Source organism: Leuresthes tenuis, unplaced genomic scaffold (genome assembly GCF_036924035.1).
Source record: "Leuresthes tenuis unplaced genomic scaffold, fLeuTen1.0.hap1 SCAF_1, whole genome shotgun sequence".
NCBI classification, from domain to species: domain Eukaryota; kingdom Metazoa; phylum Chordata; class Actinopteri; order Atheriniformes; family Atherinopsidae; genus Leuresthes; species Leuresthes tenuis.
The window spans coordinates 37158878-37186338 of NW_027325355.1; the positions used below are offsets into that span (position 1 = coordinate 37158878).

At 45.1% G+C, this 27461-nt stretch overlaps 2 protein-coding genes across 2 annotated transcripts in view; one reads left to right on the forward strand and one right to left on the reverse strand.

Annotated features, from left to right (window-relative positions):
- rcan1b (regulator of calcineurin 1b) overlaps window positions 1-27461 on the forward strand; it is a 386410-nt gene that overhangs the window by 302461 nt on the left and 56488 nt on the right. The window lies entirely within an intron of this gene.
- The window catches only part of LOC140294261 (chloride intracellular channel protein 4), a 51346-nt gene that overhangs the window by 2431 nt on the left and 21454 nt on the right, over window positions 1-27461 (reverse strand). The window contains exon 2 of the mRNA XM_072379582.1: window positions 29-138. Coding sequence (XP_072235683.1) covers window positions 29-138 — 110 coding nt within the window. The remainder of the gene's footprint in view (window positions 1-28; window positions 139-27461) is intronic.

The window sequence follows — 27461 nt, forward strand, 5'->3', positions numbered from 1 at the left end:
GCCTGCTGTGCTAAAATAGAAACATTACCGTTTAAGGTCGACTGTGGTGACGTTAAAGATGACTCCTTTCAGCCACAGGATCATGAAGAGTCTCTGAGAGAAAGGGCAGTTTCCGATGCTCTCACCATCGCTCCCTGCCTGCTCACACACAACGAAGCATATGGACAGAAAATACTGAGGTCAAATAATCCTGCAGATATGCAGCCGGGTTAAACAATCCCTGTGCCTTTAAGAGCAGCTCCCAGTTAGAGCATAAAGGAGACGCCAACTTTAGGAAACGAATGTGCGATGAGTCTCGTAGATCTGAGAAACATACATAAAGGACTACGTACTCATGCACTTTGTTTGCTTCAGGCCAACTCTGAGGGCAGTGGGGTCATTATTTCTTTTCTAAAGTTGTATTTTAGGTTGATAAAATAATGTGACAGTACTGTGTGTTAATTCAACTAATGATGTGACTATGAGTTATAAACCATTGTATTTGCTCATGTGTATTTCTTAGTTCTGTTATCCCAGCCTCATCTCAAGCCTGGAATAGTCACATTGGTCCACAGTACAAGACACAAAATGTCAGTTTTTTTTAAGAAATGCCCAGAGCACAGCAGGCCAGAACATAGCATTTAACTTAATTTCCCCTTTAAATACATCTCATGATGTAAGGAAACTGACATTCAATGTCTCATTACACACTGTGGCTAATTTACAATTTAGCAGATGTTTGGCTCACACATGTAACAAAGTCGATCCACAGTGTTTCACCTGAAAGACTTTTTAAATATCTCAGAACAACATAACCATATTTATCTGAGCATTCTGCTGAGGAACGTGCATTATATGAGCTGCTGTACAGAGAGCTGCGTGTGACTTTTAACCACTTCAGTAATCACAGTCTTCTCATGAAAAAGGGATATTTGGACCAAATTAAGATAACATGACATGAGAAAAAACGTTTTCATCTTGTGTTTGGTAATGATGTAACTCCATTATTAGACTGCATTAAGCAGCATTAACTGTGCATTAAGACACAACAACATGCATGGTCATGGTTACACATTTCACGATTCATGGCTCGCATAATCCCATGCAATCATGGTTTGGACATGTTTTCAGATGAGACGAGCTGCTTATCTAAATGCAAAAATATGACAGGAATAAGGAACCGAAAAATCTCCACCAGTGTTGGGACTCAAATATGCTGAACGTGCTTTTTAGTCTGATGGCCAGGACACCATAATTTAAATACACCACAAGATGGCAGCGTTGCACCAAGTATCGCCTTGAATATATAGATATAAATATATATATATATATATATATATATCCAGAATATATATGTCCAGAACTTTTTTTCTAGATCTGCTATTTTTAGGTGCTCTGTAACTTTGCTTTGAACCAATAAACACACAGAATTGTTGAGCAGCAGTGAGTTATTCAGCTTTCAGAGGACATATGTACACACAGCAGAATGGCTTCATGATCTGCCTGAACAATATCAGCTTTACTGTTTGCCTTTAGGGTAGTGACAGTAATCTGACACAAAGAAATTAGCACTACGGTGTCCCTGAGGGAACAAATGACACAAAATGGCTATTTTGTATATAAATACATATATATACACACACACATTCTGAAATATAAATGAAAACAGGTGGAAACATAAAAAGGAAAGAACAAAAAGGATGACAAAGTTACAACACCTCAATCTCTTATGCCCTCTTTGCAGCAGAGTTTTCATAACTGAAGGTCTACCTCGTCTTGTTTATGTGAGCTCAGCTCTTCACATCCCCCATAATTACCAGCTCAGTTCAGGTGGTTTCACACCTTACACTGTACACTGTTTCTACACATTTCTGGAACACTCTGAGCAGGCTGGATCATTTGTTAAGGTGTAATTGTAAAGTAAAGTTATCTAATTTTCATAAACAGTTGCTCTTATGCTGGATGTTGGTTCATAAACATAATTTGTTCATCATAAATGATTGATTTGGAATAATCAGGATGTCTGTTTTGAACATTGGTCATTGTTCTAAAAGAACTGGGTTGACTATGGTTTATTAAAGGGGAACTCTGGTATTTTTAAACATAGACCTTATTTCTGGCATGAAACACGTTCATCTACTCACTGAGAACAGTTTGGTGAAAGTCGGCGTCCTTCAGAAGATATTTAGATAACTGGAGATCCATATAACGGAGTGAACGGGGCTTAGAGGATGCAGCCTCTAAATAAGGCATTATCTGTCTTTATTTCACCAATACTTTAAGAAGATTGAATGAATGAACGTGTGCTATAGCTCTGTTAGCTCAGAGCTCTGTTAGCTCATAGCTCTGTTAGCTCATAGCTGCTGTGTTGTTGTTATTGGGGCTATCAGAGTTTGCTGCTGATAGTTTTGTGCAACATGGCAGGATATTTATCAGACTTTGACGACATGGACAACAACTCTGAATAAGATGGACGTCCTTACCGGAGTGAATGACCTGTGCTGCAGCGGCGGGTGGCGATGATGTCATACCAGTAGACAAGTGTGTAGAAATACCTCCATAAGCCCTCATTAACAACAACACAGCAGCTATGAGCTATATGGATCTCGAGGAATCTAAATATCTTATGAAGGACGCCGACTTTCACCAAACTGCTCTCGGTGAGTAGATAAACGTATTTCATGCCAGAATAAGGTCTAGGTTTAAAAATACCGGAGTTCCCCTTTAAGGAGGGACAGATGACAGCATATCTCCCCTGTCCTTTCGTCGCTTCACTGGCTTCCAGTCCGTTTTAGAATTGATTTTAAATGTTTGATGTTTGTTTTTAAGGCCATGACGGCCTGGCGCCCACCTATCTGTCCCAGATCCTAAACATCCGGGACCTTGGCAGGGCCCTATGCTCCTCAGGCCAGCTTTTACTGGATGTTCCCAGATCTAAATGTAAACAGTGGGGTGACCGCTCTTTCGCCGTTGCAGCCCCCAGATTGTGGAATAAACTGCCCCCTGACATTCGCACTGCAACAGACCTCAACCTTTTTAAGTCAAAACTTTTTAGTCTAGCTTTTAACAGCAACTAGAGTCCTTTCCTCAGGTCATTTAATACACTTGCTAATACTGGTTTTACGTTTGGGGTTGGTTTTATGAGCCATTTTATGGACTATTTTATTAACTATTTTTATGTCTTTGTTTTAATATTTATTTTATGTCTGTTACTGTTTTATGACTTGCATGTAAAGCAGTTCAGGTACTTTTGGGGCATTGTAAAGGGCTATACGAATAAACTTGATTTGATTTGAGATGTTTGGATCATTGAATTTCTTTCAGAATATGAATACTTTCCTCTAATCCTCTAAAGAAGAGTTTTTGATGCGACTGCTGATATGTCTTCATTTCATTGTACTTGGCTCACAGAATTATTTATTGGACCTTGAGCACTAAAAGCATTAGTTAAACTTAGGAGAGAGCTAATTGAGAAAAACACTGTAAGTAGACGTGGCTGTATTCTGAGTGTGTTCTTGCTGTGTTCTGGCTGTGTTCTGGCTGTGTTCTGGCTGTGTTCTGGCTGTGTTCTGGCTGTGTTCTGGCCGTATTCTGGCCGTGTTCTGGCTGTGTTCTGGCTTTGTTCTGGCTGTGTTCTGGCTGTATTCTGAGTGTGTTCTTGCTGTGTTCTGGCCGTGTTCTGGCTGTTTTCTGGCCGTATTCTGGCTGTGTTCTGAATGTGTTCTAAATGTGTTCTGACTGCATTCTGGCTGTGTTCTGGCTGTGTTGTAGTTGTGTTCTGAGTGTGTTTGGGCTGTGTTCTTACTGTTTTTTTTTTTTTTATGTTTTCTTGCTGTCTTCTGACTGTGTTCTGGCTGTGTTCTAGCTGTGTTCTGGCTGTGTTCTGGCTTTGTTCTGGCTGTGTTCTGGCTGTGTTCTGGCTGTGTTCTGACTGTGTTCTGGCTGTGTTCTAGCTGTGTTCTGGCTGTGTTCTTGCTGTGTTCTGACTGTGTTCTGGCTGTGTTCTGGCTTTTTTCTGGCTGTGTTCTGGCTGTGTTCTTACTGGGTTTTTTTTTATGTTTTCTGGCTGTGTTCTGGCTGTGTTCTGGCTGTGTTCTGGCTGTGTTCTGGCTTTGTTCTGACTGTGTTCTGGCTGTGTTCTAGCTGTGTTCTGGGTGCGTTCTGGCTGTGTTCTGGCTGTGTTCTGACTGTGTTCTGGCTGTGTTCTGGTTTTGTTCTAGCTGTGTTCTGGCTGTGTTCTGGCTTTGTTCTGACTGTGTTCTGGCTGTGTTCTGGCTTTGTTCTGACTGTGTTCTGGCTTTGTTCTGACTGTGTTCTGGCTGTGTTCTGGCTGTGTTCTGGCTTTTTTCTGGCTGTGTTCTGGCTGTGTTCTGGCTGTGTTCTGGCTGTGTTCTAGCTGTGTTCTGGCTGTGTTCTGGCTTTGTTCTGACTGTGTTCTGGCTGTGTTCTAGCTGTGTTCTGGCTGCGTTCTGGCTGTGTTCTGGCTGTGTTCTGACTGTGTTCTGGCTTTGTTCTGGCTGTGTTCTGGCTGTGTTCTGGCTGTGTTCTGGTTTTGTTCTGGCTGTGTTCTGGCTGTGTTCTGACTGTGTTCTGGCTGTGTTTTGACTGTGTTCTGGCTGTGTTCTGGCTGTGTTCTGGCTTTGTTTTGACTGTGTTCTGGCTGGGTCCTGGCTGTGTTCTGGCTGTGTTCTGGCTGTGTTCTTCCTGTGTTCTGGCTGTGTTCTGGCTGTTTTCTGGCTGTATTCTGACTGTGTTTTGAATGTGTTCTGGCTGTATTCTGACTTTTTTCTGTCTGTATTCTGACTGTTTTCTGAATGTGATTTGGCTGTGTTCTGGCTGTGTTCTGGCTGTGTTCAGGCTGGGTCCTGGCTGTGTTCTGGCTGTGTTCTGACTGTTTTCTGTCTGTATTCTGACTGTTTTCTGTCTGTATTCTGACTGTTTTCTGAATGTGATCTGGCTGTGTTCTGGCTGTGTCCTGGCTGTGTTCTGGCTGTGTTCTGGCTTTTTTTTTTTACTGTGTTCTGGCTGTATTCTGACTGTTTTCTGAATGTGTTCTGAATGTGTTCTGGCTGTGTTTTTGACTGTGTTCTGGCTGTTTTCTGGCTGTATTCTGACTGTGTTTTGAATGTGTTCTGGCTGTTTTCTGGCTGTATTCTGACTGTTTTCTGTCTGTATTCTGACTGTTTTCTGAATGTGATCTGGCTGTGTTCTGGCTGTGTTCTGGCTGTGTTCTGACTGTGTTTTGGCTGTGTTCAGGCTGGGTCCTGGCTGTGTTCTGGCTGTGTTCTGTCTGTGTTCTTCCTGTTTTCTGGCTGTGTTCTGGCTGTGTTCTGACTGTGTTATGAATGTGTTCATGTTGTGTTTTGGCTGTGTTCTAGCTGTATTTTGGCTGTGTTCTGGCTGTGTTGTAGCTGTATTTTGGCTGTGTTCTAGCTGTGTTCTGGCTTTTTTTTTTACTGTGTTCTGGCTGTATTCTGACTGTTTTCTGAATGTGTTCTGAATGTGTTCTGTCTGTTTTTGACTGTGTTCTTGCTGTTTTCTGATTGTGTTTTTGCTGTGTTCTTAATTTGTTCTGGCTGTGTTCTGGCTGTGTTCTGGCTTTGTTCTGACTGTGTTCTGGCTGTGTTCTAGCTGTATTTTGGCTGTGTTCTGGCTGTGTTCTGGCTTTTTTTTTTACTGTGTTCTGGCTGTATTCTGACTGTTTTCTGAATGTGTTCTGAATGTGTTCTGGCTGTGTTTTTGACTGTGTTCTTGCTGTTTTCTGATTGTGTTTTTGCTGTGTTCTTAATTTGTTCTGGCTGTGTTCTGGCCGTGTTCTGGCTGTGTTCTGGCTTTGTTTTGAAAGTGTTCTGGATGTGTTCTGAATGTGTTCATGCTATGTTCTGTCTGTTTTTGGCTGTGTTCTGGCTGTTTTCTGATTGTGTTTTTGCTGTGTTCTTCATTTGTTCTGGCTGTGTTCTGGCCGTGTTCTGGCTGTGTTCTGGCTTTGTTTTGAAAGTGTTCTGGATGTGTTCTGAATGTGTTCATGCTATGTTCTGTCTGTTTTTGACTGTGTTCATGCTGTGTCCTGGCTGTTTTTTGACTGTGTTCTGGCCGTGTTCTGGCTTTTTTCTGGCTGTGTTCTGACTGTTTTCTTGCTGTGTTCTGGCTGTGTTCTGACTGTGTTTTTGTTGCGTTCTTCCTGTATTCTGGCTGTGTTCTGGCTGTATTCTGGCTGTATTCTGGCTGTTTTCTTCCTTTGTTCTGGCTGTATTCTGGCTTTGTTTTGACTGTTTTCTGGCTGTTTCTTGGCTGTGTTCCGTCCTTGTTCTGGCTGTGTTTTGGCTGTGTTTTGACATCTTTCTGGCTGTGTTCTGGCTGTTTTCTTGCTGTGTTCTGGCTGTGTTCTGGCTGTGTTCTGGCTATATTCTGGTTGTGTTCTGACTGTGTTCTTCCTGTGTTCTGGCTGTATTCTGGCTGTGTACTGACTGTATTTTTGCTCTGTTCTGGCTGTGTTCTGGCTATATTCTGGCTGTGTTCTGGCTGTGTACTGACTGTATTTTTGCTCTGTTCTGGCTGTGTTCTGGCTATATTCTGGCTGTGTTCTGGCTGTATTCTGGCTGTGTTCTGGCTGTGTTCTGGCTTTGTTCTGGCTGTGTTCTGGCTGTGTTCTGGCTGTGTTCTGGTTTTGTTCTGGCTGTGTTCTGGCTGTGTTCTGGCCGTATTCTGGCTTTGTTCTGGCTGTGTTCTGGCTTTGTTCTGACTGTGTTCTGGCTGTGTTCTGGCTTTGTTCTGGCTGTGTTCTGGCTTTGTTTTGGCTGTGTTCTGGCTGTGTTCTGGCTGTGTTCTGGCTTTGTTCTGGCTGTGTTCTGGCTTTGTTTTGGCTGTGTTCTGGCTGTGTTCTGGCTGTGTTCTGGCTTTGTTCTGGCTGTGTTCTGGCTTTGTTCTGGCTGTGTTCTGGCTGTATTCTGAGTGTGTTCTTGCTGTGTTCTGGCCGTGTTCTGGCTGTTTTCTGGCCGTATTCTGGCTGTGTTCTGAATGTGTTCTAAATGTGTTCTGACTGCATTCTGGCTTTGTTCTGGCTGTGTTGTAGTTGTGTTCTGACTGTCTTTGGGCTGTGTTCTTACTGTTTTTTTTTTTAATGTTTTCTGGCTGTGTTCTGGCTGTGTTCTGGCTGTGTTCTGACTGTGTTCTGGCTGTGTTCTGGTTTTGTTCTGGCTGTGTTCTGGCTGTATTCTTCCTTTGTTCTGGCTTTGTTCTGGCTGTGTTCTGGCTGTGTTCTGACTGTGTTCTGGCTGTGTTCTGGCTGTGTTCTTGCTCTGTTCTGGCTGTGTTCTGGCTGTGTTCTGGCTTTGTTTTGACTGTGTTCTGGCTGGGTCCTGGCTGTGTTCTGGCTGTGTTCTGGCTGTGTTCATGTTGTGTTCTGGCTGTGTTCTAGCTGTATTTTGGCTGTGTTCTGGCTGTGTTCTGGCTTTTTTTTTTACTGTGTTCTGGCTGTATTCTGACTGTTTTCTGAATGTGTTCTGAATGTGTTCTGGCTGTGTTTTTGACTGTGTTCTGGCTGTTTTCTGGCTTTGTTTTGAAAGTGTTCTGGATGTGTTCTGAATGTGTTCATGCTATGTTCTGTCTGTTTTTGGCTGTGTTCTGGCTGTTTTCTGATTGTGTTTTTGCTGTGTTCTTCATTTGTTCTGGCTGTGTTCTGGCCGTGTTCTGGCTTTTTTCTGGCTGTGTTCATGTTGTGTTCTGGCTGTGTTCTAGCTGTATTTTGGCTGTGTTCTGGCTTTTTTTTTTACTGTGTTCTGGCTGTATTCTGACTGTTTTCTGAATGTGTTCTGAATGTGTTCTGGCTGTGTTTTTGACTGTGTTCTGGCTGTTTTCTGGCTTTGTTTTGAAAGTGTTCTGGCTGTGTTCTGACTGTTTTCTTGCTGTGTTCTGGCTGTGTTCTGACTGTGTTTTTGTTGCGTTCTTCCTGTATTCTGGCTGTGTTCTGGCTGTGTTCTGGTTTTGTTCTGGCTGTGTTCTGGCTGTATTCTGGCTGTGTTCTTCCTTTGTTCTGGCTGTGTTCTGGCTGTGTTTTGACTGTTTTCTGGCTGTTTCTTGGCTGTGTTCCGTCCTTGTTCTGGCTGTGTTTTGGTTGTGTTTTGACTTCTTTCTGGCTGTGTTCTGGCTGTTTTCTTGCTGTGTTCTGGCTGTATTCTGACTGTGTTTTTGCTCTGTTCTGGCTTTGTTCTGGCTATATTCTGGCTGTGTTCTGGCTGTGTTCTTCCTGTGTTCTGGCTGTATTCTGGCTGTGTACTGACTGTATTTTTGCTCTGTTCTGGCTGTGTTCTGGCTATATTCTGGCTGTGTTCTGGCTGTGTTCTGGCTGTGTACTGACTGTATTTTTGCTCTGTTCTGGCTGTGTTCTGGCTATATTCTGGCTGTGTTCTGGCTGTATTCTGGCTGTGTACTGGCTGTATTTTTGCTCTGTTCTGGCTGTGTTCTGGCTATATTCTGGCTGTGTTCTGGCTGTATTCTGGCTGTGTTCTGGCTGTATTTTTGCTCTTTTCTGGCTGTGTTCTGGCTATATTCTGGCTGTGTTCTGGCTGTATTCTGGCTGTGTTCTGGCTGTATTTTTGCTCTGTTCTGGCTGTGTTCTGGCTATATTCTGGCTGTGTTCTGGCTGTATTCTGGCTGTGTTCTGGCTGTGTTCTGGCTTTGTTCTGGCTGTGTTCTGGCTTTGTTCTGGCTGTGTTCTGGCTGTATTCTGAGTGTGTTCTTGCTGTGTTCTGGCCGTGTTCTGGCTGTTTTCTGGCCGTATTCTGGCTGTGTTCTGAATGTGTTCTAAATGTGTTCTGACTGCATTCTGGCTTTGTTCTGGCTGTGTTGTAGTTGTGTTCTGAGTGTGTTTGGGCTGTGTTCTTACTGTTTTTTTTTTTTTATGTTTTCTGGCTGTGTTCTGGCTGTGTTCTGGCTTTTTTCTGGCTGTGTTCTGGCTGTTTTCTTGCTGTCTTCTGACTGTGTTCTGGCTGTGTTCTAGCTGTGTTCTGGCTGTGTTCTGGCTTTGTTCTGGCTGTGTTCTGGCTGTGTTCTGGCTGTGTTCTGACTGTGTTCTGGCTGTGTTCTAGCTGTGTTCTGGCTGTGTTCTTGCTGTGTTCTGACTGTGTTCTGGCTGTGTTCTGGCTTTTTTCTGGCTGTGTTCTGGCTGTTTTCTTGCTGTCTTCTGACTGTGTTCTGGCTGTGTTCTAGCTGTGTTCTGGCTGTGTTCTGGCTTTGTTCTGGCTGTGTTCTGGCTGTGTTCTGGCTGTGTTCTGACTGTGTTCTGGCTGTGTTCTAGCTGTGTTCTGGCTGTGTTCTTGCTGTGTTCTGACTGTGTTCTGGCTGTGTTCTGGCTTTTTTCTGGCTGTGTTCTGGCTGTTTTCTTGCTGTCTTCTGACTGTGTTCTGGCTGTGTTCTAGCTGTGTTCTGGCTGTGTTCTGGCTTTGTTCTGGCTGTGTTCTGGCTGTGTTCTGGCTGTGTTCTGACTGTGTTCTGGCTGTGTTCTAGCTGTGTTCTGGCTGTGTTCTTGCTGTGTTCTGACTGTGTTCTGGCTGTGTTCTGGCTTTTTTCTGGCTGTGTTCTGGCTGTGTTCTTACTGTTTTTTTTTTTTATGTGTTCTGGCTGTGTTCTGGCTGTGTTCTGGCTGTGTTCTGGCTTTGTTCTGACTGTGTTCTGGCTGTGTTCTAGCTGTGTTCTGGCTGCGTTCTGGCTGTGTTCTGGCTGTGTTCTGACTGTGTTCTGGCTGTGTTCTGGTTTTGTTCTGGCTGTGTTCTGGCTGTGTTCTAGCTGTGTTCTGGCTGTGTTCTGGCTTTGTTCTGACTGTGTTCTGGCTGTGTTCTGGCTGTGTTCTGGCTTTTTTCTGGCTGTGTTCTGGCTGTGTTCTGGCTGTGTTCTGGCTTTGTTCTGACTGTGTTCTGGTTGTGTTCTAGCTGTGTTCTGGCTGCGTTCTGGCTGTGTTCTGGCTGTGTTCTGACTGTGTTCTGGCTTTGTTCTGGCTGTGTTCTGGCTGTGTTCTGGCTGTGTTCTGGTTTTGTTCTGGCTGTGTTCTGGCTGTGTTCTGGCTGTGTTCTGGCTTTGTTCTGGCTGTGTTCTGGCTGTGTTCTGGCTTTTTTCTGGCTGTGTTCTGGCTGTGTTCTTACTGTTTTTTTTTTTATGTGTTCTGGCTGTGTTCTGGCTGTGTTCTGGCTGTGTTCTGGCTGTGTTCTGGCTTTGTTTTGACTGTGTTCTGGCTGGGTCCTGGCTGTGTTCTGGCTGTGTTCTGGCTGTGTTCTTCCTGTGTTCTGGCTGTGTTCTGAATGTGTTCTGGCTGTGTTCTTGCTGTGTTCATCCTGTGTTCTGGCTGTGTTTTGACTGTGTTCTGGCTGTGTTCTGGCTGTGTTCTGGCTTTGTTTTGACTGTGTTCTGGCTGGGTCGTGGCTGTGTTCTGGCTGTGTTCTGGCTGTGTTCTTCCTGTGTTCTGGCTGTGTTCTTGCTGTGTTCATCCTGTGTTCTGGCTGTGTTCTTCCTGTGTTCTGGCTGTGTTCTGGCTGTTTTCTGGCTGTATTCTGACTGTGTTCTGGCTGTTTTCTTGCTGTCTTCTGACTGTGTTCTGGCTGTGTTCTAGCTGTGTTCTGGCTGTGTTCTGGCTTTGTTCTGGCTGTGTTCTGGCTGTGTTCTGGCTGTGTTCTGACTGTGTTCTGGCTGTGTTCTAGCTGTGTTCTGGCTGTGTTCTTGCTGTGTTCTGACTGTGTTCTGGCTGTGTTCTGGCTTTTTTCTGGCTGTGTTCTGGCTGTTTTCTTGCTGTCTTCTGACTGTGTTCTGGCTGTGTTCTAGCTGTGTTCTGGCTGTGTTCTGGCTTTGTTCTGGCTGTGTTCTGGCTGTGTTCTGGCTGTGTTCTGACTGTGTTCTGGCTGTGTTCTAGCTGTGTTCTGGCTGTGTTCTTGCTGTGTTCTGACTGTGTTCTGGCTGTGTTCTGGCTTTTTTCTGGCTGTGTTCTGGCTGTGTTCTTACTGTTTTTTTTTTTTATGTGTTCTGGCTGTGTTCTGGCTGTGTTCTGGCTGTGTTCTGGCTTTGTTCTGACTGTGTTCTGGCTGTGTTCTAGCTGTGTTCTGGCTGCGTTCTGGCTGTGTTCTGGCTGTGTTCTGACTGTGTTCTGGCTGTGTTCTGGTTTTGTTCTGGCTGTGTTCTGGCTGTGTTCTAGCTGTGTTCTGGCTGTGTTCTGGCTTTGTTCTGACTGTGTTCTGGCTGTGTTCTGGCTGTGTTCTGGCTTTTTTCTGGCTGTGTTCTGGCTGTGTTCTGGCTGTGTTCTGGCTTTGTTCTGACTGTGTTCTGGTTGTGTTCTAGCTGTGTTCTGGCTGCGTTCTGGCTGTGTTCTGGCTGTGTTCTGACTGTGTTCTGGCTTTGTTCTGGCTGTGTTCTGGCTGTGTTCTGGCTGTGTTCTGGTTTTGTTCTGGCTGTGTTCTGGCTGTGTTCTGGCTGTGTTCTGGCTTTGTTCTGGCTGTGTTCTGGCTGTGTTCTGACTGTGTTCTGGCTGTGTTCTGGCTGTGTTCTGGTTTTGTTCTGGCTGTGTTCTGGCTGTGTTCTGGCTGTGTTCTGGCTTTGTTTTGACTGTGTTCTGGCTGGGTCCTGGCTGTGTTCTGGCTGTGTTCTGGCTGTGTTCTTCCTGTGTTCTGGCTGTGTTCTGAATGTGTTCTGGCTGTGTTCTTGCTGTGTTCATCCTGTGTTCTGGCTGTGTTTTGACTGTGTTCTGGCTGTGTTCTGGCTGTGTTCTGGCTTTGTTTTGACTGTGTTCTGGCTGGGTCGTGGCTGTGTTCTGGCTGTGTTCTGGCTGTGTTCTTCCTGTGTTCTGGCTGTGTTCTTGCTGTGTTCATCCTGTGTTCTGGCTGTGTTCTTCCTGTGTTCTGGCTGTGTTCTGGCTGTTTTCTGGCTGTATTCTGACTGTGTTTTGAATGTGTTCTGGCTGTATTCTGACTGTTTTCTGTCTGTATTCTGACTGTTATCTGAATGTGATTTGGCTGTGTTCTGACTGTGTTCTGACTGTGTTTTGGCTGTGTTCAGGCTGGGTCCTGGCTGTGTTCTGGCTGTGTTCTGACTGTTTTCTGTCTGTATTCTGACTGTTTTCTGTCTGTATTCTGACTGTTTTCTGTCTGTATTCTGACTGTTTTCTGAATGTGATCTGGCTGTGTTCTGGCTGTGTTCTGGCTGTGTTCTGACTGTGTTTTGGCTGTGTTCAGGCTGTGTTCTGACTGTGTTATGAATGTGTTCATGTTGTGTTCTGGCTGTGTTCTGGCTGTGTTTTGGCTGTGTTCTGGCTGTGTTCTGGCTGTGTCCTGGCTGTGTTTTGGCTGTGTTCAGGCTGGGTCCTGGCTGTGTTCTGGCTGTGTTCTGTCTGTGTTCTTCCTTTTTTCTGGCTGTGTTCTGGCTGTGTTCTGACTGTGTTATGAATGTGTTCATGTTGTGTTCTGGCTGTGTTCTAGCTGTGTTTTGGCTTTTTTTTTTTTACTGTGTTCTGGCTGTATTCTGACTGTTTTCTGAATGTGTTCTGAATGTGTTCTGTCTGTTTTTGACTGTGTTCTTGCTGTTTTCTGATTGTGTTTTTGCTGTGTTCTTAATTTGTTCTGGCTGTGTTCTGGCCGTGTTCTGGCTGTGTTCTGGCTTTGTTTTGAAAGTGTTCTGGATGTGTTCTGAATGTGTTCATGCTATGTTCTGTCTGTTTTTGGCTGTGTTCTGGCTGTTTTCTGATTGTGTTTTTGCTGTGTTCTTCATTTGTTCTGGCTGTGTTCTGGCCGTGTTCTGGCTGTGTTCTGGCTTTGTTTTGAAAGTGTTCTGGATGTGTTCTGAATGTGTTCATGCTATGTTCTGTCTGTTTTTGACTGTGTTCATGCTGTGTTCTGGCTGTTTTTTGACTGTGTTCTGGCCGTGTTCTGGCTTTTTTCTGGCTGTGTTCTGACTGTTTTCTTGCTGTGTTCTGGCTGTGTTCTGACTGTGTTTTTGTTGCGTTCTTCCTGTATTCTGGCTGTGTTCTGGCTGTATTCTGGCTGTGTTCTTCCTTTGTTCTGGCTGTGTTCTGGCTTTGTTTTGACTGTTTTCTGGCTGTTTCTTGGCTGTGTTCCGTCCTTGTTCTGGCTGTGTTTTGGCTGTGTTTTGACTTCTTTCTGGCTGTGTTCTGGCTGTTTTCTTGCTGTGTTCTGGCTGTGTTCTGGCTGTGTTCTGGCTATATTCTGGTTGTGTTCTGACTGTGTTCTTCCTGTGTTCTGGCTGTATTCTGGCTGTGTACTGACTGTATTTTTGCTCTGTTCTGGCTGTGTTCTGGCTATATTCTGGCTGTGTTCTGGCTGTGTTCTGGCTGTGTACTGACTGTATTTTTGCTCTGTTCTGGCTGTGTTCTGGCTATATTCTGGCTGTGTTCTGGCTGTATTCTGGCTGTGTTCTGGCTGTGTTCTGGCTTTGTTCTGGCTGTGTTCTGGCTGTTTTCTGGCTGTGTTCTGGCTGTGTTCTGGTTTTGTTCTGGCTGTGTTCTGGCTGTGTTCTGGCCGTATTCTGGCTTTGTTCTGGCTGTGTTCTGGCTTTGTTCTGGCTGTGTTCTGGCTGTGTTCTGGCTGTGTTCTGGCTTTGTTCTGGCTGTGTTCTGGCTTTGTTTTGGCTGTGTTCTGGCTGTGTTCTGGCTGTGTTCTGGCTTTGTTCTGGCTGTGTTCTGGCTTTGTTCTGGCTGTGTTCTGGCTGTATTCTGCGTGTGTTCTTGCTGTGTTCTGGCCGTGTTCTGGCTGTGTTCTGGCCGTATTCTGGCTGTGTTCTGAATGTGTTCTAAATGTGTTCTGACTGCATTCTGGCTTTGTTCTGGCTGTGTTGTAGTTGTGTTCTGACTGTCTTTGGGCTGTGTTCTTACTGTTTTTTTTTTAATGTTTTCTGGCTGTGTTCTGGCTGTGTTCTGGCTGTGTTCTGACTGTGTTCTGGCTGTGTTCTGGTTTTGTTCTGGCTGTGTTCTGGCTGTATTCTTCCTTTGTTCTGACTTTGTTCTGGCTGTGTTCTGGCTGTGTTCTGACTGTGTTCTGGCTGTGTTCTGGCTGTGTTCTTGCTCTGTTCTGGCTGTGTTCTGGCTGTGTTCTGGCTTTGTTTTGACTGTGTTCTGGCTGGGTCCTGGCTGTGTTCTGGCTGTGTTCTGGCTGTGTTCATGTTGTGTTCTGGCTGTGTTCTAGCTGTATTTTGGCTGTGTTCTGGCTGTGTTCTGGCTTTTTTTTTTACTGTGTTCTGGCTGTATTCTGACTGTTTTCTGAATGTGTTCTGAATGTGTTCTGGCTGTGTTTTTGACTGTGTTCTGGCTGTTTTCTGGCTTTGTTATGAAAGTGTTCTGGCTGTGTTCTGACTGTGTTATGAATGTGTTCATGCTATGTTCTGTCTGTTTTTGGCTGTGTTCTGTCTGTTTTCTGATTGTGTTTTTGCTGTGTTCTTCATTTGTTCTGGCTGTGTTCTGGCTGTGTTCTGGCTGTGTTCTGGCCGTGTTCTGGCTTTTTTCTGGCTGTGTTCATGTTGTGTTCTGGCTGTGTTCTAGCTGTATTTTGGCTGTGTTCTGGCTGTGTTCTGGCTTTTTTTTTTACTGTGTTCTGGCTGTATTCTGACTGTTTTCTGAATGTGTTCTGAATGTGTTTTTGACTGTGTTCTGGCTGTTTTCTGGCTTTGTTTTGAAAGTGTTCTGGATGTGTTCTGAATGTGTTCATGCTATGTTCTGTCTGTTTTTGGCTGTGTTCTGGCTGTTTTCTGATTGTGTTTTTGCTGTGTTCTTCATTTGTTCTGGCTGTGTTCTGGCCGTGTTCTGGCTTTTTTCTGGCTGTGTTCTGGCTGTGTTCTGACTGTTTTCTTGCTGTGTTCTGGCTGTGTTCTGGCTTTGTTCTGGCTGTGTTCTGGCTGTATTCTGCGTGTGTTCTTGCTGTGTTCTGGCCGTGTTCTGGCTGTGTTCTGGCTTTTTTTTTTACTGTGTTCTGGCTGTATTCTGACTGTTTTCTGAATGTGTTCTGAATGTGTTCTGGCTGTGTTTTTGACTGTGTTCTGGCTGTTTTCTGGCTTTGTTTTGAAAGTGTTCTGGATGTGTTCTGAATGTGTTCATGCTATGTTCTGTCTGTTTTTGGCTGTGTTCTGGCTGTTTTCTGATTGTGTTTTTGCTGTGTTCTTCATTTGTTCTGGCTGTGTTCTGGCCGTGTTCTGGCTTTTTTCTGGCTGTGTTCTGGCTGTGTTCTGACTGTTTTCTTGCTGTGTTCTGGCTATGTTCTGACTGTGTTTTTGTTGCGTTCTTCCTGTATTCTGGCTGTGTTCTGGCTGTGTTCTGGTTTTGTTCTGGCTGTGTTCTGGCTGTATTCTGGCTGTGTTCTTCCTTTGTTCTGGCTGTGTTCTGGCTGTGTTTTGACTGTTTTCTGGCTGTTTCTTGGCTGTGTTCCGTCCTTGTTCTGGCTGTGTTTTGGTTGTGTTTTGACTTCTTTCTGGCTGTGTTCTGGCTGTTTTCTTGCTGTGTTCTGGCTTTATTCTGACTGTGTTTTTGCTCTGTTCTGGCTTTGTTCTGGCTATATTCTGGCTGTGTTCTGGCTGTGTTCTTCCTGTGTTCTGGCTGTATTCTGGCCGTGTACTGACTGTATTTTTGCTCTGTTCTTGCTGTGTTCTGGCTATATTCTGGCTGTGTTCTGGCTGTGTTCTGGCTGTGTACTGACTGTATTTTTGCTCTGTTCTGGCTGTGTTCTGGCTATATTCTGGCTGTGTTCTGGCTGTATTCTGGCTGTGTACTGGCTGTATTTTTGCTCTGTTCTGGCTGTGTTCTGGCTATATTCTGGCTGTGTTCTGGCTGTATTCTGGCTGTGTTCTGGCTGTGTTCTGGCTTTGTTCTGGCTGTGTTCTGGCTTTGTTCTGGCTGTGTTCTGGCTGTATTCTGAGTGTGTTCTTGCTGTGTTCTGGCCGTGTTCTGGCTGTTTTCTGGCCGTATTCTGGCTGTGTTCTGAATGTGTTCTAAATGTGTTCTGACTGCATTCTGGCTTTGTTCTGGCTGTGTTGTAGTTGTGTTCTGACTGTCTTTTGGCTGTGTTCTTACTGTTTTTTTTTTTAATGTTTTCTGGCTGTGTTCTGGCTGTGTTCTGGCTGTGTTCTGACTGTGTTCTGGCTGTGTTCTGGTTTTGTTCTGGCTGTGTTCTGGCTGTATTCTGGCTGTGTTCTGGCTTTGTTCTGGCTGTGTTCTGGCTGTGTTTTGACTGTGTTCTGGCTGTGTTCTGGCTGTGTTCTTGCTCTGTTCTGGCTGTGTTCTGGCTGTGTTCTGGCTTTGTTTTGACTGTGTTCTGGCTGGGTCCTGGCTGTGTTCTGGCTGTGTTCTGGCTGTGTTCTGGCTGTGTTCATGTTGTGTTCTGGCTGTGTTCTAGCTGTATTTTGGCTTTGTTCTGGCTGTGTTCTGGCTTTTTTTTTTTACTGTGTTCTGGCTGTATTCTGACTGTTTTCTGAATGTGTTCTGGCTGTGTTTTTGACTGTGTTCTGGCTGTTTTCTGGCTGTATTCTGACTGTGTTTTGAATGTGTTCTGGCTGTTTTCTGGCTGTATTCTGACTGTTTTCTGTCTGTATTCTGACTGTTTTCTGAATGTGATCTTGCTGTGTTCTGGCTGTGTTCTGGCTGTGTTCTGACTGTGTTTTGGCTGTGTTCAGGCTGGGTCCTGGCTGTGTTCTGGCTGTGTTCTGTCTGTGTTCTTCCTGTTTTCTGGCTGTGTTCTGGCTGTGTTCTGACTGTGCTATGAATGTGTTCATGTTGTGTTTTGGCTGTGTTCTAGCTGTATTTTGGCTGTGTTCTGGCTTTTTTTTTTACTGTGTTCTGGCTGTATTCTGACTGTTTTCTGAATGTGTTCTGAATGTGTTCTGGCTGTGTTTTTGACTGTGTTCTTGCTGTTTTCTGATTGTGTTTTTGCTGTGTTCTTCATTTGTTCTGGCTGTGTTCTGGCCGTGTTCTGGCTGTGTTCTGGCTTTGTTTTGAAAGTGTTCTGGATGTGTTCTGAATGTGTTCATGCTATGTTCTTTCTGTTTTTGGCTGTGTTCTGGCTGTTTTCTGATTGTGTTTTTGCTGTGTTCTTCATTTGTTCTGGCTGTGTTCTGGCCGTGTTCTGGCTGTGTTCTGGCTTTGTTTTGAAAGTGTTCTGGATGTGTTCTGAATGTGTTCATGCTGTGTTCTGGCTTTTTTCTGGCTGTGTTCTGACTGTTTTCTTGCTGTGTTCTGGCTGTGTTCTGACTGTGTTTTTGTTGCGTTCTTCCTGTATTCTGGCTGTGTTCTGGCTGTATTCTGGCTGTGTTCTTCCTTTGTTCTGGCTGTGTTCTGGCTGTGTTTTGACTGTTTTCTGGCTGTTTCTTGGCTGTGTTCCGTCCTTGTTCTGGCTGTGTTTTGGCTGTGTTTTGACTTCTTTCTGGCTGTGTTCTGGCTGTTTTCTTGCTGTGTTCTGGCTGTATTCTGACTGTGTTTTTGCTCTGTTCTGGCGTTGTTCTGGCTATATTCTGGTTGTGTTCTGACTGTGTTCTTCCTGTGTTCTGGCTGTATTCTGGCTGTGTACTGACTGTATTTTTGCTCTGTTCTGGCTGTGTTCTGGCTATATTCTGGCTGTGTTCTGGCTGTATTCTGGCTGTGTACTGACTGTATTTTTGTTCTGTTCTGGCTGTGTTCTGGCTATATTCTGGCTGTGTTCTGACTGTATTCTGGCTGTGTTCTGGCTGTGTTCTGTTTGTGTTCTGACTGTGTTTTTACTGTGTTCTGGCAGTGTTCTGTTTGTGTTCTGACTGTGTTTTGACTGTGTTCTGGCTGAGTTTTGACTGTTTTCTGGCTGTTTCGTGGCTGTATTCTGGCTGTGTTCTTGCTGTGTTCTTCCTGTGGTCTGGCTTTATTCTGGCTGTGTTCTGACTGCTTTCTGGCTGTGTTCTGACTTCTTTCTGGCTGTGTTCTGACTGTGTTTTTGCTCTGTTCTGGCTGTGTTCTGGCTATATTCTGGCTGTGTTCTGGCTGTGTTCTGACTGTGTTCTTCCTGTGTTCTGGCTGTATTCTGTTTGTGTTCTGGCTGAGTTTTTACTGTGTTCTGGCTGACTTTTGACTGTTTTCTGGCTGTTTCGTGGCTGTGTTCTGGCTGTGTTCTGGTTGTGTTCTGACTGTGTTCTTCCTGTGTTCTGGCTGTATTCTGGCTGTGTACTGACTGTATTTTTGCTCTATTCTGGCTGTGTTCTGGCTATATTCTGGCTGTGTTCTGGCTGTGTACTGACTGTATTTTTGCTCTGTTCTGGCTGTGTTTTGGCTATATTCTGGCTGTGTTCTGGCTGTATTCTGGCTGTGTTCTGGCTGTGTTCTGGCTTTGTTCTGGCTGTGTTCTGGCTGTGTTCTGGCTGTGTTCTGGTTTTGTTCTGGCTGTGTTCTGGCTGTGTTCTGGCCGTATTCTGGCTTTGTTCTGGCTGTGTTCTGGCTGTGTTCTGGCTGTGTTCTGGCTTTGTTCTGGCTGTGTTCTGGCTTTGTTTTGGCTGTGTTCTGGCTGTGTTCTGGCTGTGTTCTGGCTTTGTTCTGGCTGTGTTCTGGCTTTGTTCTGGCTGTGTTCTGGCTGTATTCTGAGTGTGTTCTTGCTGTGTTCTGGCCGTGTTCTGGCTGTTTTCTGGCCGTATTCTGGCTGTGTTCTGAATGTGTTCTAAATGTGTTCTGACTGCATTCTGGCTTTGTTCTGGCTGTGTTGTAGTTGTGTTCTGACTGTCTTTGGGCTGTGTTCTTACTGTTTTTTTTTTTAATGTTTTCTGGCTGTGTTCTGGCTGTGTTCTGACTGTGTTCTGGCTGTGTTCTGGTTTTGTTCTGGCTGTGTTCTGGCTGTATTCTTCCTTTGTTCTGGCTTTGTTCTGGCTGTGTTCTGGCTGTGTTCTGACTGTGTTCTGGCTGTGTTCTGGCTGTGTTCTTGCTCTGTTCTGGCTGTGTTCTGGCTGTGTTCTGGCTTTGTTTTGACTGTGTTCTGGCTGGGTCCTGGCTGTGTTCTGGCTGTGTTCTGGCTGTGTTCATGTTGTGTTCTGGCTGTGTTCTAGCTGTATTTTGGCTGTGTTCTGGCTGTGTTCTGGCTTTTTTTTTTACTGTGTTCTGGCTGTATTCTGACTGTTTTCTGAATGTGTTCTGAATGTGTTCTGGCTGTGTTTTTGACTGTGTTCTGGCTGTTTTCTGGCTTTGTTTTGAAAGTGTTCTGGATGTGTTCTGAATGTGTTCATGCTATGTTCTGTCTGTTTTTGGCTGTGTTCTGGCTGTTTTCTGATTGTGTTTTTGCTGTGTTCTTCATTTGTTCTGGCTGTGTTCTGGCCGTGTTCTGGCTTTTTTCTGGCTGTGTTCATGTTGTGTTCTGGCTGTGTTCTAGCTGTATTTTGGCTGTGTTCTGGCTGTTTTCTGATTGTGTTTTTGCTGTGTTCTTCATTTGTTCTGGCTGTGTTCTGGCCGTGTTCTGGCTTTTTTCTGGCTGTGTTCATGTTGTGATCTGGCTGTGTTCTAGCTGTATTTTGGCTGTGTTCTGGCTGTGTTCTGGCTTTTTTTTTTTACTGTGTTCTGGCTGTATTCTGACTGTTTTCTGAATGTGTTCTGAATGTGTTCTGGCTGTGTTTTTGACTGTGTTCTGGCTGTTTTCTGGCTTTGTTTTGAAAGTGTTCTGGATGTGTTCTGAATGTGTTCATGCTATGTTCTGTCTGTTTTTGGCTGTGTTCTGGCTGTTTTCTGATTGTGTTTTTGCTGTGTTCTTCATTTGTTCTGGCAGTGTTCTGGCCGTGTTCTGGCTTTTTTCTGGCTGTGTTCTGGCTGTGTTCTGACTGTTTTCTTGCTGTGTTCTGGCTGTGTTCTGACTGTGTTTTTGTTGCGTTCTTCCTGTATTCTGGCTGTGTTCTGGCTGTGTTCTGGTTTTGTTCTGGCTGTGTTCTGGCTGTATTCTGGCTGTGTTCTTCCTTTGTTCTGGCTGTGTTCTGGCTGTGTTTTGACTGTTTTCTGGCTGTTTCTTGGCTGTGTTCCGTCCTTGTTCTGGCTGTGTTTTGGTTGTGTTTTGACTTCTTTCTGGCTGTGTTCTGGCTGTTTTCTTGCTGTGTTCTGGCTGTATTCTGACTGTGTTTTTGCTCTGTTCTGGCTTTGTTCTGGCTATATTCTGGCTGTGTTCTGGCTGTGTTCTTCCTGTGTTCTGGCTGTATTCTGGCTGTGTACTGACTGTATTTTTGCTCTGTTCTGGCTGTGTTCTGGCTATATTCTGGCTGTGTTCTGGCTGTGTTCTGGCTGTGTACTGACTGTATTTTTGCTCTGTTCTGGCTGTGTTCTGGCTATATTCTGGCTGTGTTCTGGCTGTATTCTGGCTGTGTACTGGCTGTATTTTTGCTCTGTTCTGGCTGTGTTCTGGCTATATTCTGGCTGTGTTCTGGCTGTGTTCTGGCTGTATTCTGGCTGTGTTCTGGCTGTATTTTTGCTCTGTTCTGGCTGTGTTCTGGCTATATTCTGGCTGTGTTCTGGCTGTATTCTGGCTGTGTTCTGGCTGTATTTTTGCTCTGTTCTGGCTGTGTTCTGGCTATATTCTGGCTGTGTTCTGGCTGTATTCTGGCTGTGTTCTGGCTGTGTTCTGGCTTTGTTCTGGCTGTGTTCTGGCTTTGTTCTGGCTGTGTTCTGGCTGTATTCTGAGTGTGTTCTTGCTGTGTTCTGGCTGTGTTCTGGCTGTTTTCTGGCCGTATTCTGGCTGTGTTCTGAATGTGTTCTAAATGTGTTCTGACTGCATTCTGGCTTTGTTCTGGCTGTGTTGTAGTTGTGTTCTGAGTGTGTTTGGGCTGTGTTCTTACTGTTTTTTTTTTTTTATGTTTTCTGGCTGTGTTCTGGCTGTGTTCTGGCTTTTTTCTGGCTGTGTTCTGGCTGTTTTCTTGCTGTCTTCTGACTGTGTTCTGGCTGTGTTCTAGCTGTGTTCTGGCTGTGTTCTGGCTTTGTTCTGGCTGTGTTCTGGCTGTGTTCTGGCTGTGTTCTGACTGTGTTCTGGCTGTGTTCTAGCTGTGTTCTGGCTGTGTTCTTGCTGTGTTCTGACTGTGTTCTGGCTGTGTTCTGGCTTTTTTGTGGCTGTGTTCTGGCTGTGTTCTTACTTTTTTTTTTTTTTTAATGTTTTCTGGCTGTGTTCTGGCTTTGTTCTGACTGTGTTCTGGCTGTGTTCTAGCTGTGTTCTGGCTGCGTTCTGGCTGTGTTCTGGCTGTGTTCTGACTGTGTTCTGGTTTTGTTCTGGCTGTGTTCAGGCTGTGTTCTAGCTGTGTTCTGGCTGTGTTCTGGCTTTGTTCTGACTGTGTTCTGGCTGTGTTCTGGCTGTGTTCTGGCTTTTTTCTGGCTGTGTTCTGGCTGTGTTCTGGCTGTGTTCTGGCTTTGTTCTGACTGTGTTCTGGCTGTGTTCTAGCTGTGTTCTGGCTGCGTTCTGGCTGTGTTCTGGCTGTGTTCTGACTGTGTTCTGGCTTTGTTCTGGCTGTGTTCTGGCTGTGTTCTGGCTGTGTTCTGGTTTTGTTCTGGCTGTGTTCTGGCTGTGTTCTGGCTGTGTTCTGGCTTTGTTCTGGCTGTGTTCTGGCTGTGTTCTGACTGTGTTCTGGCTGTGTTCTGGCTGTGTTCTGGTTTTGTTCTGGCTGTGTTCTGGCTGTGTTCTGGCTGTGTTCTGGCTTTGTTTTGACTGTGTTCTGGCTGGGTCCTGGCTGTGTTCTGGCTGTGTTCTGGCTGTGTTCTTCCTGTGTTCTGGCTGTGTTCTGAATGTGTTCTGGCTGTGTTCTTGCTGTGTTCTGGCTGTGTTTTGACTGTGTTCTGGCTGTGTTCTGGCTGTGTTCTGGCTTTGTTTTGACTGTGTTCTGGCTGTGTTCTGGCTGTGTTCTGGCTGTGTTCTTCCTGTGTTCTGGCTGTGTTCTTGCTGTGTTCATCCTGTGTTCTGGCTGTGTTCTTCCTGTGTTCTGGCTGTGTTCTGGCTGTTTTCTGGTTGTATTCTGACTGTGTTTTGAATGTGTTCTGGCTGTATTCTGACTGTTTTCTGTCTGTATTCTGACTGTTTTCTGAATGTGATTTGGCTGTGTTCTGACTGTGTTCTGACTGTGTTTTGGCTGTGTTCAGGCTGGGTCCTGGCTGTGTTCTGGCTGTGTTCTGACTGTTTTCTGTCTGTATTCTGACTGTTTTCTGTCTGTATTCTGACTGTTTTCTGAATGTGATCTGGCTGTGTTCTGGCTGTGTTCTGGCTGTGTTCTGACTGTGTTTTGGCTGTGTTCAGGCTGTGTTCTGACTGTGTTATGAATGTGTTCATGTTGTGTTCTGGCTGTGTTCTGGCTGTGTTTTGGCTGTGTTCTGGCTGTGTTCTGGCTGTGTCCTGGCTGTGTTTTGGCTGTGTTCAGGCTGGGTCCTGGCTGTGTTCTGGCTGTGTTCTGTCTGTGTTCTTCCTGTTTTTGGCTGTGTTCTGGCTGTGTTCTGACTGTGTTATGAATGTGTTCATGTTGTGTTCTGGCTGTGTTCTAGCTGTATTTTGGCTGTGTTCTAGCTGTGTTCTGGCTTTTTTTTTTTTACTGTGTTCTGGCTGTATTCTGACTGTTTTCTGAATGTGTTCTGAATGTGTTCTGTCTGTTTTTGACTGTGTTCTTGCTGTTTTCTGATTGTGTTTTTGCTGTGTTCTTAATTTGTTCTGGCTGTGTTCTGGCCGTGTTCTGGCTGTGTTCTGGCTTTGTTTTGAAAGTGTTCTGGATGTGTTCTGAATGTGTTCATGCTATGTTCTGTCTGTTTTTGGCTGTGTTCTGGCTGTTTTCTGATTGTGTTTTTGCTGTGTTCTTCATTTGTTCTGGCTGTGTTCTGGCCGTGTTCTGGCTGTGTTCTGGCTTTGTTTTGAAAGTGTTCTGGATGTGTTCTGAATGTGTTCATGCTGTGTTCTGGTTGTTTTTTGACTGTGTTCTGGCCGTGTTCTGGCTTTTTTCTGGCTGTGTTCTGACTGTTTTCTTGCTGTGTTCTGGCTGTGTTCTGACTGTGTTTTTGTTGCGTTCTTCCTGTATTCTGGCTGTGTTCTGGCTGTATTCTGGCTGTGTTCTTCCTTTGTTCTGGCTGTGTTCTGGCTTTGTTTTGACTGTTTTCTGGCTGTTTCTTGGCTGTGTTCCGTCCTTGTTCTGGCTGTGTTTTGGCTGTGTTTTGACTTCTTTCTGGCTGTGTTCTGGCTGTTTTCTTGCTGTGTTCTGGCTGTGTTCTGGCTGTGTTCTGGCTATATTCTGGTTGTGTTCTGACTTTGTTCTTCCTGTGTTCTGGCTGTATTCTGGCTGTGTACTGACTGTATTTTTGCTCTGTTCTGGCTGTGTTCTGGCTATATTCTGGCTGTGTTCTGGCTGTGTTCTGGCTGTGTACTGACTGTATTTTTGCTCTGTTCTGGCTGTGTTCTGGCTATATTCTGGCTGTGTTCTGGCTGTATTCTGGCTGTGTTCTGGCTGTGTTCTGGCTTTGTTCTGGCTGTGTTCTGGCTGTGTTCTGGCTGTGTTCTGGCTGTGTTCTGGTTTTGTTCTGGCTGTGTTCTGGCTGTGTTCTGGCCGTATTCTGGCTTTGTTCTGGCTGTGTTCTGGCTTTGTTCTGGCTGTGTTCTGGCTGTGTTCTGGCTGTGTTCTGGCTTTGTTCTGGCTGTGTTCTGGCTTTGTTTTGGCTGTGTTCTGGCTGTGTTCTGGCTGTGTTCTGGCTTTGTTCTGGCTGTGTTCTGGCTTTGTTCTGGCTGTGTTCTGGCTGTATTCTGAGTGTGTTCTTGCTGTGTTCTGGCCGTGTTCTGGCTGTTTTCTGGCCGTATTCTGGCTGTGTTCTGAATGTGTTCTAAATGTGTTCTGACTGCATTCTGGCTTTGTTCTGGCTGTGTTGTAGTTGTGTTCTGACTGTCTTTGGGCTGTGTTCTTACTGTTTTTTTTTTTAATGTTTTCTGGCTGTGTTCTGGCTGTGTTCTGGCTGTGTTCTGACTGTGTTCTGGCTGTGTTCTGGCTTTGTTCTGGCTGTGTTCTGGCTGTGTTCTGGCTGTATTCTTCCTTTGTTCTGGCCGTGTTCTGGCTGTTTTCTGGCCGTATTCTGGCTGTGTTCTGAATGTGTTCTAAATGTGTTCTGACTGCATTCTGGCTTTGTTCTGGCTGTGTTGTAGTTGTGTTCTGACTGTCTTTGGGCTGTGTTCTTACTGTTTTTTTTTTAATGTTTTCTGGCTTTGTTCTGGCTGTGTTCTGGCTGTGTTCTGACTGTGTTCTGGCTATGTTCTGGCTGTGTTCTTGCTCTGTTCTGGCTGTGTTCTGGCTGCGTTCTGGCTGTGTTCTGGCTGTGTTCTGGCTGGGTCCTGGCTGTGTTCTGGCTGTGTTCTGGCTGTGTTCATGTTGTGTTCTGGCTGTGTTCTAGCTGTATTTTGGCTGTGTTCTGGCTGTGTTCTGGCTTTTTTTTTTACTGTGTTCTGGCTGTATTCTGACTGTTTTCTGAATGTGTTCTGAATGTGTTCTGGCTGTGTTTTTGACTGTGTTCTGGCTGTTTTCTGGCTTTGTTTTGAAAGTGTTCTGGCTGTGTTCTGACTGTGTTATGAATGTGTTCATGCTATGTTCTGTCTGTTTTTGGCTGTGTTCTGGCTGTTTTCTGATTGTGTTTTTGCTGTGTTCTTCATTTGTTCTGGCTGTGTTCTGGCCGTGTTCTGGCTTTTTTCTGGCTGTGTTCATGTTGTGTTCTGGCTGTGTTCTAGCTGTATTTTGGCTGTGTTCTGGCTGTGTTCTGGCTTTTTTTTTTACTGTGTTCTGGCTGTATTCTGACTGTTTTCTGAATGTGTTCTGAATGTGTTCTGGCTGTGTTTTTGACTGTGTTCTGGCTGTTTTCTGGCTTTGTTTTGAAAGTGTTCTGGATGTGTTCTGAATGTGTTCATGCTATGTTCTGTCTGTTTTTGGCTGTGTTCTGGCTGTTTTCTGATTGTGTTTTTGCTGTGTTCTTCATTTGTTCTGGCTGTGTTCTGGCCGTGTTCTGGCTTTTTTCTGGCTGTGTTCTGGCTGTGTTCTGACTGTTTTCTTGCTGTGTTCTGGCTGTGTTCTGACTGTGTTTTTGTTGCGTTCTTCCTGTATTCTGGCTGTGTTCTGGCTGTGTTCTGGTTTTGTTCTGGCTGTGTTCTGGCTGTATTCTGGCTGTGTTCTTCCTTTGTTCTGGCTGTGTTCTGGCTGTGTTTTGACTGTTTTCTGGCTGTTTCTTGGCTGTGTTCCGTCCTTGTTCTGGCTGTGTTTTGGTTGTGTTTTGACTTCTTTCTGGCTGTGTTCTGGCTGTTTTCTTGCTGTGTTCTGGCTTTATTCTGACTGTGTTTTTGCTCTGTTCTGGCTTTGTTCTGGCTATATTCTGGCTGTGTTCTGGCTGTGTTCTTCCTATGTTCTGGCTGTATTCTGGCTGTGTACTGACTGTATTTTTGCTCTGTTCTGGCTGTGTTCTGGCTATATTCTGGCTGTGTTCTGGCTGTGTTCTGGCTGTGTTCTGGCTGTGTACTGACTGTATTTTTGCTCTGTTCTGGCTGTGTTCTGGCTATATTCTGGCTGTGTTCTGGCTGTATTCTGGCTGTGTACTGGCTGTATTTTTGCTCTGTTCTGGCTGTGTTCTGGCTATATTCTGGCTGTGTTCTGGCTGTATTCTGGCTGTGTTCTGGCTGTGTTCTGGCTTTGTTCTGGCTGTGTTCTGGCTTTGTTCTGGCTGTGTTCTGGCTGTATTCTGAGTGTGTTCTTGCTGTGTTCTGGCCGTGTTCTGGCTGTTTTCTGGCCGTATTCTGGCTGTGTTCTGAATGTGTTCTAAATGTGTTCTGACTGCATTCTGGCTTTGTTCTGGCTGTGTTCTGGCTGTGTTTTGACTGTGTTCTGGCTGTGTTCTTGCTCTGTTCTGGCTGTGTTCTGGCTGTGTTCTGGCTTTGTTTTGACTGTGTTCTGGCTGGGTCCTGGCTGTGTTCTGGCCGTGTTCTGGCTTTTTTCTGGCTGTGTTCATGTTGTGTTCTGGCTGTGTTCTAGCTGTATTTTGGCTGTGTTCTGGCTGTGTTCTGGCTTTTTTTTTTACTGTGTTCTGGCTGTATTCTGACTGTTTTCTGAATGTGTTCTGAATGTGTTCTGGCTGTGTTTTTGACTGTGTTCTGGCTGTTTTCTGGCTGTATTCTGACTGTGTTTTGAATGTGTTCTGGCTGTTTTCTGGCTGTATTCTGACTGTTTTCTGTCTGTATTCTGACTGTTTTCTGAATGTGATCTGGCTGTGTTCTGGCTGTGTTCTGGCTGTGTTCTGACTGTGTTTTGGCTGTGTTCAGGCTGGGTCCTGGCTGTGTTCTGGCTGTGTTCTGTCTGTGTTCTTCCTGTTTTCTGGCTGTGTTCTGGCTGTGTTCTGACTGTGCTATGAATGTGTTCATGTTGTGTTTTGGCTGTGTTCTAGCTGTATTTTGGCTGTGTTCTGGCTTTTTTTTTTACTGTGTTCTGGCTGTATTCTGACTGTTTTCTGAATGTGTTCTGAATGTGTTCTGTCTGTTTTTGACTGTGTTCTTGCTGTTTTCTGATTGTGTTTTTGCTGTGTTCTTCATTTGTTCTGGCTATATTCTGGCTGTGTTCTGGCTGTATTCTGGCTGTGTTCTGGCTGTATTTTTGCTCTGTTCTGGCTGTGTTCTGGCTATATTCTGGCTGTGTTCTGGCTGTATTCTGGCTGTGTTCTGGCTGTGTTCTGGCTTTGTTCTGGCTGTGTTCTGGCTTTGTTCTGGCTGTGTTCTGGCTGTATTCTGAGTGTGTTCTTGCTGTGTTCTGGCCGTGTTCTGGCTGTTTTCTGGCCGTATTCTGGCTGTGTTCTGAATGTGTTCTAAATGTGTTCTGACTGCATTCTGGCTTTGTTCTGGCTGTGTTGTAGTTGTGTTCTGAGTGTGTTTGGGCTGTGTTCTTACTGTTTTTTTTTTTTTTATGTTTTCTGGCTGTGTTCTGGCTGTGTTCTGGCTTTTTTCTGGCTGTGTTCTGGCTGTTTTCTTGCTGTCTTCTGACTGTGTTCTGGCTGTGTTCTAGCTGTGTTCTGGCTGTGTTCTGGCTTTGTTCTGGCTGTGTTCTGGCTGTGTTCTGGCTGTGTTCTGACTGTGTTCTGGCTGTGTTCTAGCTGTGTTCTGGCTGTGTTCTTGCTGTGTTCTGACTGTGTTCTGGCTGTGTTCTGGCTTTTTTGTGGCTGTGTTCTGGCTGTGTTCTTACTTTTTTTTTTTTTTTAATGTTTTCTGGCTGTGTTCTGGCTTTGTTCTGATTGTGTTCTGGCTGTGTTCTAGCTGTGTTCTGGCTGCGTTCTGGCTGTGTTCTGGCTGTGTTCTAGCTGTGTTCTGGCTGTGTTCTGGCTTTGTTCTGGCTGTGTTCTGGCTGTGTTCTGGCTGTGTTCTGACTGTGTTCTGGCTGTGTTCTAGCTGTGTTCTGGCTGTGTTCTTGCTGTGTTCTGACTGTGTTCTGGCTGTGTTCTGGCTTTTTTGTGGCTGTGTTCTGGCTGTGTTCTTACTTTTTTTTTTTTTTTAATGTTTTCT